The 11,366-nt window shown below is 52.3% G+C and overlaps 1 protein-coding gene across 1 annotated transcript; it reads right to left on the reverse strand.

Annotated features, from left to right (window-relative positions):
* Positions 1-8,461: 8,461 nt before the first annotated feature.
* Positions 8,462-11,120, reverse strand: MNX1 (motor neuron and pancreas homeobox 1). The gene is made up of 3 exons (XM_052695764.1): positions 10,523-11,120; positions 9,076-9,236; positions 8,462-8,923 (listed from the first exon to the last, which is right to left on the reverse strand). Exons 1-3 carry the CDS (start codon positions 11,055-11,057, stop codon positions 8,579-8,581), a joined length of 1,041 nt encoding a protein of 346 aa, XP_052551724.1. The 5' UTR covers positions 11,058-11,120; the 3' UTR covers positions 8,462-8,578.
* Between the last annotated feature and the right edge of the window lie 246 nt (positions 11,121-11,366).

The following is an 11,366-nucleotide window of genomic DNA, read 5'->3' on the forward strand; positions in this document are numbered from 1 at the left end:
ATAGCATACAGTGCATTGCTCTAAGAAGGTGGTTGAGGCAGCTTTGCTCTTGAAGGCAGATCTCAATCCACCTCCCTGGAATTCAATGCAGCAGGCTGTCCTGCTTGTGTGCCTCACTCGGTGATCAGAACTGAGCACCACTGCCTGTGGAAACACTGCCTGGTGTTTTATGGGTCTGAGCCCATTCCCTCACTGCAGCTGGCTGAGGCGGTGCAGTGCAGGTGTTGCTGTGCAATTAGAGGAGATGTCTTTAACCTTACAGTCTAAAATTACAATTGCTATTTTTTTTAAAGCATACTTGCCTTATTATTTATGTCAAACATCTATTGTGTTTTGTTCAAACTCACAGCTATTGCTTTCTTTCTGAAGGAAGCAGACTTTACCTGCCTGCAGCATCACATTTATGCACAAACATAATTTTTTTTTCTAAAAACTGAATTTCCAAGGAAAGCAGCCAAAATCCACTGCATCCTGAGGCGGTAAGGCACATGTGGAAAGGAATACTGAGATGACAATACATCTCTTTTAAACCCTGGAGGAAAAAAAACATCCCCAGCAAAGGCAGCCCTGCCAACTCTTATGGCTGGGCTCAGACCCTATAACAGCAACAAGCCTGAGCTGGCAGGCAGCTCCCTGCAGAACTGCAGGATGAACATAAGCTGCTAGGAAGAGTATGACAGCTTTGATACTTCCTGCTTTGTCTACCACAGGGTAGATGCTCAGCAGCACATGTACAAAATGCATCTTGCAGACAGTCATAGAACGAGTTGGGAGGGACACTTAGAGCTCTTAAAGGTCATCTTGTCCAACTCCCTGCAGTGAGCTCCATCAGGTGCTCAGAGCTCCATCCAGTCTGACCTTGAGTGTCTCCAGGGATGGTGCATCCAACACCTCTCTGGGCAACCTGTGCCAGTGCTTTACCACCCTTACTGTAGAAAGAGACTTTTTTAGAGAAGCTTTCCTGCAGGCAAACTCCTGTAAGAAACGTTCCCTTTTTCATACTAAGATGCTGCAGAATTCTTAATGAAGCAGAAGAGGGCTTTGAATTGATATAAATATCCCACACCGGAAAGGCGAGCAGCTGCACCACTCCTTACATGTGACAAGCTGGTGGAAAACAGTGGGATTTGCATTAGGTGCCTTGAGCTGCTAGCCGGATGCTTAGGGTTTTTTTGTTTTGGGGTTTGTTTTTTTTTTTTTTAGGTATACAGCAGAAAGTTTCCCACTTAAAACTGCGCAGTAGTACCCCCTCACAGCTATTATCACTGCTTCAGTTTTTGTTTTCTTTTAAGCTGACCAATGATGTTTTTCCCTTTCTCTGTTTTTTGTATCAATATTAACAGGGCAGTAAAGTCTGGTTTTCAGCTTTGGCCGGAGCGTGAGGCTGATAAATCATCCCCAGCCCTTCTGGCAGGGCTTTAGCTCTGCACCTGAGCTCTCCAAGTTCTCCAAGCTTCTGAACTTCCCATTTTCCATTGTCCCGCGCAGGGGGGACGATGAGCTGATAGCAGCCGTGCTCCGAAAGCGCAAACGCAAGCAGGTCTGCCCTGTTAGCAAAGGTGTGCAACTCAACACCGTGCTCCCAGCACATCTGGGATCGCTTGGTTTGCACTGTGAACTCTGTGTGCTGGGGGCTGCAGCCCGGGAGCAGCTGCCAAATGCAAACGGCAGAGCTTTCGGCACAACGAGTCCATGAGTGTCAGCACAGAATCACAGACTAGCACCAATTGAAAGGGACCCATAAGGATCACTGAGTCCAACCCTGGCCCCACAGCAGCACCCAAACCCAGCCCTGTTCTCAGAGCAGTGTCCCAGTGCGGCACAGCCTTTCCCTCACCCCCAGCTGCCCTTCCCCTGACAGCTCCATGATATTCCCTCAGGCCCTGCCGTTGCCCCTGTGAGGAGCTGCAGTCACCATGATGCCTCCCCTCAGCCTGCTCTGCTCTGTGCCCAACAAACCCAGGAGCCTCAGCCTCCTCACACCCTTGGCCTCCAGACCCTTCACCATCTCTGTGACCCTCCTTTGGACACTGTAATAGTTTGATTAGTTTCTTATAACGTGGTGCCCACCCAGCGCAGGAGGTGAGGCTGCACAGCGCACAGCAGGAATTCCCTCCCCAGCTGCCCCCAGGGTACGGTTGGCCCTTTGGCTGCAGGGCACACTGCTGGCTCAGACCCAACCTGCCCACAGCCACAACCCCCTGATCCTTTCTCCAGGGCTGCTCTCTGATCTCTCATCCCCCAGTCTGTACATATATCCATACTAATATCCAATACATTCATTGCCCCATCCCAGGTCCAGAATCTGATGCTTGTTCTGATTAAGTTTGGCAGGACAATTAGATTTGTAGGTCACTTTTCCAAGAGGCATGGGCAATTTGGATGGGATGGATTTCAAGAAATCGTAAGTAAAGATGTGACATTCACCATCCACCACTTCTAGCTGCTTCACCCCCTGGAGGAGCTCCCTTCACCCTCTGGTGACACTCATGGATCCCTACTGGTACCAAAATTTCTTAAAACTCATAGGCTAGGACAAAAAGCTTGGTTGACTCATGAAAACCAGTGCATGGATGGAAGGCTTTAAAGTGAAAACATTCAGAAATGGCAAAGAAACATGATGTAAATGGAAGGAAAGGTGCACGGCAACACTGCAAATAGAGACCCTTTATGAATGGTTCTATTAAAGCCTGCTGTCAATAGCAATGAAATAGATGTTTCGTTTCCAAATGTGAAAGGTTTCCGAGCATGGCACAGTTTTCACTAAAAATCAGCTTCAGCTGGGAAGAGGGGAGTGCATGGCTCTGCTACAAAGACAAGAGATACAGATGTACTCAGCTTCACCTTGGGAAAAGAAAATCGTTTTGCTTTCATGTTCTAAGCTTCCACCTTATACACAAAATCATCTCCCCTCCTCAGCCAAAGCCTTACATTCTGGATGGATTTTTTTCTTCCTTAATCTTTATTTCAGCTTGCCCTGAAAGCATTAGCAAAATGATTCTTACTTTCCAGATTTCTCCACCTAAATGGTTAGATCAGATGGAGGCAGCAGCCTGCTGCTGCAGCAGTGAATGGCTTTGGCTTTTTTGTCTGTAGTCTAAAGGCAATATGGAAACATCACAACCCAATGCTTATGGCACTGCCCTTCTCTGGGTCTGGGAGCTCTCAGAGCTCTCCTTTGGGCTGCTGAAGGAGAAGCAGACCTTTGTTCTTGGCCAAGTTTTGACACCTCCATGGATGCTGAGTGATGCTTTCCCCAAAATGGTTCCCGCAGGCAGGAGCTGGGGCTGCCCAGGGTTGATGCAAAGCTACCAGAGGCACATTCAGCTTTTCCAGCATTATTCCTCCACTGCTAAAATGGATGCTCAAATATCAGTTCTGGGTGTAGTAAAGAGGAAGTTCTGGAAGAGCCAAAGAGTGCCTCTTCCACTTTCAGGCATTTTGCCTTTTCCCAGCTGATAAAAGACCTTCCCACTCCGTATAATCAATGAATATTAAGATGTTTAAGATGTTATAATTACAAAATAAACAAGAGACTTAGGCAAAGCAGATTATGACCACAAAAAAAAGAATAGATAGAAAGCTTACCCATATCCTGGGCTCACTCACAAAACTCCAGCAGAGCAGATCTCTAGAAGAGATTCTTTCCCCCCTAGCTCTTAAATAGGTCTAGGAGGGGGGGGAGCCTGGCTCCACCAATCTTCCGGCACACAGCTGAATTGCCTTCACCTGTGCTCCTCTGGCTGACTCATGGCTCACCTCAGGTGATCAGTCAGAGGTTCAGGCTGTGACTCAGCAGTCCCCATACACCACCCTAAATCAACCAGCACCACGAGGGCCTGTACAATGACTGAGGCATTCCCTCTGACAGATGGTCAGCGGAAAAACAGAACTACCTGCACCTGTCAGAGCTCCTGGATGGTTGGGACACCCACTCCAGATCCACCGAACAGCACCTGAGTATGGGCTGAAGGTTAAAACATGGACAAAATCTATGTTTTGTAAGAACAGACGTTATGCTGCCATAGCTGTTACTCCAGCTCCTCGATAGTGATTAATAGTGGCTGTGATCCTTTCAGCAGAGGTCACCAAGGCAAACGAAAAGGCACAAAAAGCTGGGAAGAGCAGCTGGGTGATGAAGTGGAGGGCAGGGAGAGGTGAGGCTCCAGGCTCGTGCTGTCCCAGCAGAGTGCCTGCAGAGCAGAGCTTGGTGCTGGGATGCTCAGGGCAGGACTGCAGGGGCAGCAGCTCTCTGCCTGGCATTGCCCCAGTCTGCTTCTCCTCATACCCAAGAATAAGTGAAAGTGGGAGCTTGGACATCCTCTGGCCTCAGTCGGGCACTTCAGGGAAGATGGGCACCAAAAGGTGGAAAGAAGCAGGAAAATCCCTGAAGAAGAGCAAGAGATGGGAGCTGGGGAGGGAGGAAGGCAGCACAGACAGTGGGAGCCACTGTCTTGCGTTGCTGGATTGCTAGCTTAATTACCCCTGGCAAAAGCACAGTGATTAACATCACTGACTGCAGACAACCTTTATGTAATTACTCATTAACATTTCTAAAATTGCACCCACCTGCTGCAGCAATACATGCTCTAGAGATTCATCACGTCGAAGCCCGGAATGAGCCATCAGCTGTGTGCAGGGTGCTGCACATTGCCAGCTGCTGTTACACTGCAGAAATTAGCAAGGGGAGACTTCCACTCACCTTCCCAAAAAGGTACCGGGGGACTCGGGGTTCCCAGCTGGGCTCAGCCCTGTGCCCCATCCTCAGGCTGCAGTCTGTGCTGCCTGCTCTGGTTTGTGCTTATGGAAGATGCAATCACAGCCCCTTACAGAGATGGGAATTCTCCATCCCTATGGCGTGGGTAGGGGGAGGCAGAGCGAGGGGTGCTGCTGCACGCATGAACACCAGCTGCCAGCAGTTGCAATTGTCCAAGAACATCAGCAGAGGTCCTGTGAATAATAATTCAAATAATGGGTTAATTAGAGGAAACTGTGATGTGCTTGCAAATGTCCGGCAGGCAGTAAAATGGAGCTCAGCTACACATTGAGGAGCTCTGTGGGGCTTTACAAAAGCAAGAGCTTGTTGTTCTCTTCATCTGCTGATGTTGGAGAGATAGTTAGCAGTTAGAGATGACTCAGGGAAACCTGTGTCTTTACCAAAAGGAAGCTGGCAGCCAGATTTTGATAATAGTTTGTGACCAGACAAAGATCTCTCTGAGCTCCTAAATGCTGTGAGCGATTCCAATCCATGAAGGTACTTCCATTTCTTCACCAACAGCCCCAGGGCTCAGTGAGCTGAAGTTGTTCAGTTCCCAGAGCATATTCTTCACAGCAAAAAAGTAAGTCAGAAGTTGGAATACTTGATCTCCAACCCCTACAGTTCTGTGATTCTGTGAAATCAAAAAGCCCCAGAAAAGGCCAAAATGCCTTATCTCATCCAGGATAACTCCAATACCCTTAGCTGGAATGCTGACCATGTGAGCACCAGTGAAAAATACAACACCAACCTGCTGTACCATGGTCACCAACTCCCAGAACCACACTCAGCTGCTATTGAGTTATGGGCAGACGTGAATTCTGCAAGCAGAATGGAATTTGGTCGCCCCACACAATGCCAAAGAGAGACCATGTTTCCCTGACAGCTTTTCATTCCATCGTTCATTCTATATGTCCATTCCCAGGATTCAAACAGGGCTCTGAGGTCCCTTCCAACCCCAATCATTTTATAATTCTATGAGCCGTGGGTGCCAGCAGCAGGGGAAAGGGGAAAAGGCACTGCAGGAGGATGTGGTGTGGGATGGGATCCTCCTGAGCACTGCATGAAAACTTTATTTAATCCATTTAGCTTTGGATGAATGGAGGAGTTTGGGCTTCAGAAATAATCAATAGTCCTTCTGCTAGTGAGGAATTCCATCCCCAGAAGTTTCATGGGGGATTATATATTTATGGTTTCCCATTTGAAAGACTTTTAGCAGGTTTACCTCGACCATATGGCTCCTATTTGGGTTCTTTTGTTTTAGCACTTAATGCTTATGAAATTGCCAGTTAATGACATCCATGCCTAAAGCACGGTGCTTTTTTTAAAGGAAAACGTTCTCTTCAGGTCCTTGTTCGTACCTCACCACTCCTCGAGTAGGGCAGAGAGGCTTTAAGAGCCCTGCTACCTCCTGAGGATGGGTGGGGGAACAAATAGAGCCATTAAATCACAACTGGGGCGATGAGGTCACTATTGGGCACTGGGTTAGAGCCGTGCTGGGCTGTATGTGGGGATGCTCGGTTGGGAAGCGTAAGATAATGGGGTCCCACAACCCCCTCCCATCCATCTCCACGTTCCTTTTATCCCTCTGTTCATGAGCCTCGTCCCTTCAAAATGGAAAATCCCAATTAAAGGGATTTTCTCCCCATCGGGATCACCACCTTTGCATCCCACCGTGAGAGGGGCCGCCGGGTGACTGCAGAGCGTTTAATTCCTCCGTGCCCCCTCCTCGTTCTCTTCCCCCCTTCCTCTCCTCTCGGTTTTGGAAACACCTGGTAAGCTGTAAAATGATTTACGAAGTGAAAGTGTTAAATGAGGCCACCAGCTGTAAGACTGACAGAGCTTTATGAGTTTTATTAGGTGCCCTATTATGGAAAATAAACTTTAATCCGTCCATAAAAACAGAATCTGAAAAACATATTTGCCCTTGTAGTCTGGAACACTGAAGGTATTCTTGTAGGGGCCGGGCTTTAAAGAGATTAATTTTATTGAGACAGACACAATACACCGGCAGCGCTTTGATACGGAGCCCGGCAGCGGCTGCCCGCACCCTGTGCTGCTTTTCCATGGGCTCGGGCACACAGCTCCGCGGTGTGCTTCATTAGCGGGGGGCTAATTGGGTAATTAATGAGTGAAGTGAAGTTCTTTTTGAGGGTGCGATCTCAGGTCGCCCTTGCTATATATATATATATTTAAATTTAACTTCTTACTCTTGTTTTCTCCTTATGATTATTATTACCATTATTCAGGATAACGAGGAAAGTTGCCCGATTTCGGGTGTCTCGGGGGAAGAGCAGATGGATCTCAGCCAGAGAGGCACATTTGGGCTCGGAGGCAGAGAAGCCGCGGTGCTGCGCCGAAGTTGTGCATTGAAAATCGCAAATTTGAGATTGAAAATCGCAAACCCATCTCTCTTCTCCTTTCCTTTCCTTTTTCTCGCTTTACATTCCCCAAACCCCGCGGCCTGCAAACGAAAGGAAATCGTTGTACCGATTTAAATCAGAGCCCGTAACTCGATTGTTTCCCTGCAAGGGGAGCAGGCATCGATCAGCCTAAATCAAGTTTCCCCCGATCAGGTTTTTGACACCTGGGATCTGCCCAGATTTATGCTCTACCCCGGGAGCGGCTTTGAATTACAGCGTATTCCCGAGGAGTGTCGGGCAGTAAAGTCATAAATAACAGCGGTGCCGCTAAATCCCATCCCGGGGAGCAACGCTTGAAGCAATCCGGGATCGGGAACGGGTTTCCTGCATGCAGAGGAAAACTGGGGCTGCGCTCCGCGGAACGGGAGAAGTGAAGGTTAAGGAGGGACTGTGAAAAGATGCTTTAAAAATAACGACAATGATAAAATAAGAATGAAAAGAACAACAGTAATAATAATAATAATAAAAAAATAGAAGTATATATGATTTTTAAATGCAAAAAAATAAAAACGTGACATAGATCTATGTAGAAAACGTCGGAGGGGGAGCAGGACGCGTTTCGGAGGTTCTTCAGCCCCTTTTCTCCCATACAAGCGGTTGCGCCCGGGTGCGCGGCTGCGGTTCCCCGCGCACGTTGCGCGGACGCGGTTCCCCCGTTCGTTAGCGGAGTTGAGCCCCGGGGAGCAGGCGGGGCCGAGGCGGTTGATTGTATTTAAATGCTCTCTAATTGAGCCGAGGAAACGCCGCCGTGACAAGAACCGATTGATCCGCGGATTTATTGGAGAGAGAAAGCCCGGAACGGCCTCGCTCGGCCCTCGGAGGGACTCTCCCCGGCCCCGGGAACCCCTCGTCCCTGCGTACAACCTCTCTCGCTTTCTCAGGAGGCGAATTAACGCCGCTTTGGATCTGCAGCCTCACAAGCGGGTGGAAATCGCACGTCCGACAGCCCCAGCCCCCCCGGCCCAAGGAGCCGCACACGTCCCCACAGTACAAAACGCTCTTTATTTATATTCCTCCCCCCCACCTCACAGCGGGAGGGGCTGGGTAATAATTTAGCATGCATAAGTAGAGGAATTCATTTTTTTTTTTTTATAAATACGATATACAAAAATAAAGACAGTATTGAGATTTGCAGCAGTTTTAACGTTCATGACATAAACACTTCTCCCGATATATAGTAAGAAGGAAACTGTTCCGATAGGGCATGGAGGGGACGGGGGCTCAAGTCGTGGCCGCTTCTCAGTCAATAATAACACTGTGTGAATCCTCCCTCCCGCTCTGCAGACGGGAGATCGCCTTCCGCGTCCCCCTCCGGGCAGGGAGGGATGGGAGAGCGAGATGGGGAGCGGGGCCAGGAGGCTCAGTTGCCGGGGGCGGCCCCGACGGAGCGGCCTTGGGCTCACTGCGGCTGTGCGGGGAGTGGCGGGGGGGCTCCGGGCCGTCCCCCGGGCTGCGAGTCTTCCTCGTCCGCATCGGAGCAGTCGGAGGAGTGATAGGGGCAGCACCGCCCGGCCTCGGCCTCCTCTTCTTCCTCCTCTTCCTCCTCCTCGTCCTCGGGCTCGCTGTCGGGCAGATCCCGCAGCCGCCTCCCATCGCCTTTCTCCGGGCCGGGCAGCAGCAGCTCCTCGGCCGCTTTGTCCTCTCCTCCTCCTCCCTTCTGCTTCTCGGCCTCCTGTGCCGCCTGCTCCTTCGCCTTTTTGCTGCGCTTCCATTTCATGCGGCGGTTCTGGAACCAAATCTTCACCTAGAAACGGGAAACAACCTCCTCATCCACCGCCTCTCGGTGTGTCACCCTCCGTGCCCTCCCCATCCCCCCCCCCCCTTTTTTTTTTTTTTCCTTTCCAAATTTTCTTCCCCTTTTTAATTATCACTACTTTCCCTTATTTCTCTCCGCACCTGCGTCTCGGTGAGCATCAGCGACGTGGCCACCTCGAAGCGCTTGGGACGGGAGAGGTACTTGTTGAGCTTGAACTGGTGCTCCAGCTCCAGCAGCTGCTGGCTGGTGAAGGCGGTGCGCGGCCGCCGGCACTTCCCCAGGAGGTTGGACTGCGCCTGAGCTGAGGAGGGGAGGGAGAGGGGGGAAAGAAGGGGAAAACGCGGCCATCAGCGCGGGGCGGCTCCGACGGCGGCCCCGAGTGGGACGGGGGGAGCAGCGGAGAGAGAAGCGAGAGGGGAACAGAGGAGCGGTGGTGATGGGGATCCCTTATAAGGCCGAAAAGATGCGTGTGTGTTGGGGGGGGGTGAAACAAGTCGTTTAAATAAATAAAAAATAATAATAATTAAAAAAATCTCTTCGTTCTCCTGAGGGCCGCACAACGAAACGCTGCCGGGGATCGCGGCGAAGTGGCATCTCCCGGGAGCGGCGATTTGTTGCGTTTAACAAATCCCGGCGGCGGCAATTAGAGGGATGTGTTAATTAATCCTAACACCAATGGACGGGATACGATGGTTAACCCCAATCCCTAACCCAGAGCCACGGGATGCGGCAGCGACCGCATTCGGGAGCACACCGATAAGGGCCGAGAGATGGGAAACGAGAAAAAAAATATATATACACACTCCCTATATTCCATATATTTGCCCATTCCCCCCTTTCAGTAACGCTTCAAATCGAGGATTTCATTAACAAAAAATAAATGAAAAGAATGCGGCGGGTTACCGCGCGGTTCTCACCGCAGTTTGGCACTTTCGCTCCTTCGGTTTAGAAAACAGGGAGGGCAGCGGAGGCCCGGGGCTATTTTCGCACCGCGGTGCGATTTTACCATCCCCGTTCCCCCTCCCGCCCCTGTTTGAGGGCAGCGCTCGGACAGCGCTCCTCTGTGGGTTCCAACCCCGTCCCTGAACGCCGCAGTCCAAACAACCCCAATCCGAGAGCAAACAATGAGGTTTTGTCTCCACGAACGCGCGTAGAGCAAGCGAAAAAAAAACCACCTCATATATATTGAAAATCGCGACTAGTTTTTCCTGGCGTGATTTTCGTCAAACGACACCGCGGGTGCCGCTCTGCGCGCAATTCCCGAGCTCAGAGGATGGGGTTTTAAACCCATCAGTCAACAGAAAAAAAAAAAAAAAAAAAAGAGAGTCAATAAGCACAAGGGTGATATGGAGGAGATGCCCGGAGCTGCCCCTGGGGCTGCGCGGAGCGGTCGGGGCGCGCTGCCATCTCCGCGCACGGGAAAAAGTGGGGGGGAATCCAATAGGAAAGAATAGCACGGGACTGAGGACGGATATCCCCTCGTTATAATAATTATCGTTTTAAAGTAGTAATAACAATACAGCCGGCCCCGACAGGGAGCGTTTAAAGGAAGCCTCGGGAGACAGGGAGGGAGCGGCGCATACTCACAGCCGAAGTCGGGCATTTTGGGCAGGATCATGCCGGCCGTGCTCGCCCGCAGCCACTGGTCCAGCTGAAAGGTGCCGGCGCTCAGCTTGATGGGGTCGGCGGAGGGGTGCGCGGGGTGAGCTCCCTGCACTTGCGAATAGGAATAGGAAAGCGCCGGGTGCTGCCCCCCCAAAGCCGGGTAGCCGTACACCGGGTGCCCGTAGATGCCCGGCCCGCCCGGCCCCGCGGGGTGCAGCCCCAGGGCGTGGTGCTGCGGATGGCCGCCCCCGGGCCCCCCTCCGCCCAGGAAGGCGGCTTTGGGCAGCAGCGCGCAGTGCGCTGGCAGCAGGCGAGGCGGAGACGGGCTGTCGGTGCGCGGGCAGTCGGCGGGGAGCTCGGAAGAAGAGGACGACGACGACGACGAGGAGGACGAAGACGGAGGGCTGCCGCCGCCGGAGCCGCCGGTGACCAGGGCCAGCGGAGCGCTCTGCGCCGCCGCCTTGGGGGGATCGACAGCCAGCAGCGCGTCGATGCGGAAATTTTTGGATTTTTCCATGGGAGCGGCGGAGGCGGCAGCGGGAAGCACCGCGGCCCGGGCCGCGTCTCCCGGCGGCGGGGGCGGAGTGCGGCCGCGCGGCGCGGAGCGCCCCTTCAAGGCCCGCAGGCGGCTCCCATTGGGCCGCCGCCGCCGCCGCCTCCATTGGCGGCAGCGGGAGCCGGAGGCCGCCATTGGCCGCGCCGCGCACCTGTCACGGGCGGGGGCCGCGCCCACCGACGGCACCGCCCCGCCCCGGCCCCGCGCCCGCGGGGAGAGCGCGCCTCGGCGGGACCCCGCGGCGGGAGGCGGACGGCGGCGCCGGGCAGC

This window comes from Tympanuchus pallidicinctus, unplaced genomic scaffold (assembly GCF_026119805.1).
Source record: "Tympanuchus pallidicinctus isolate F22 unplaced genomic scaffold, pur_lepc_1.0 scaffold3, whole genome shotgun sequence".
In the NCBI taxonomy this organism is placed as follows: Eukaryota; Metazoa; Chordata; class Aves; order Galliformes; family Phasianidae; genus Tympanuchus; species Tympanuchus pallidicinctus.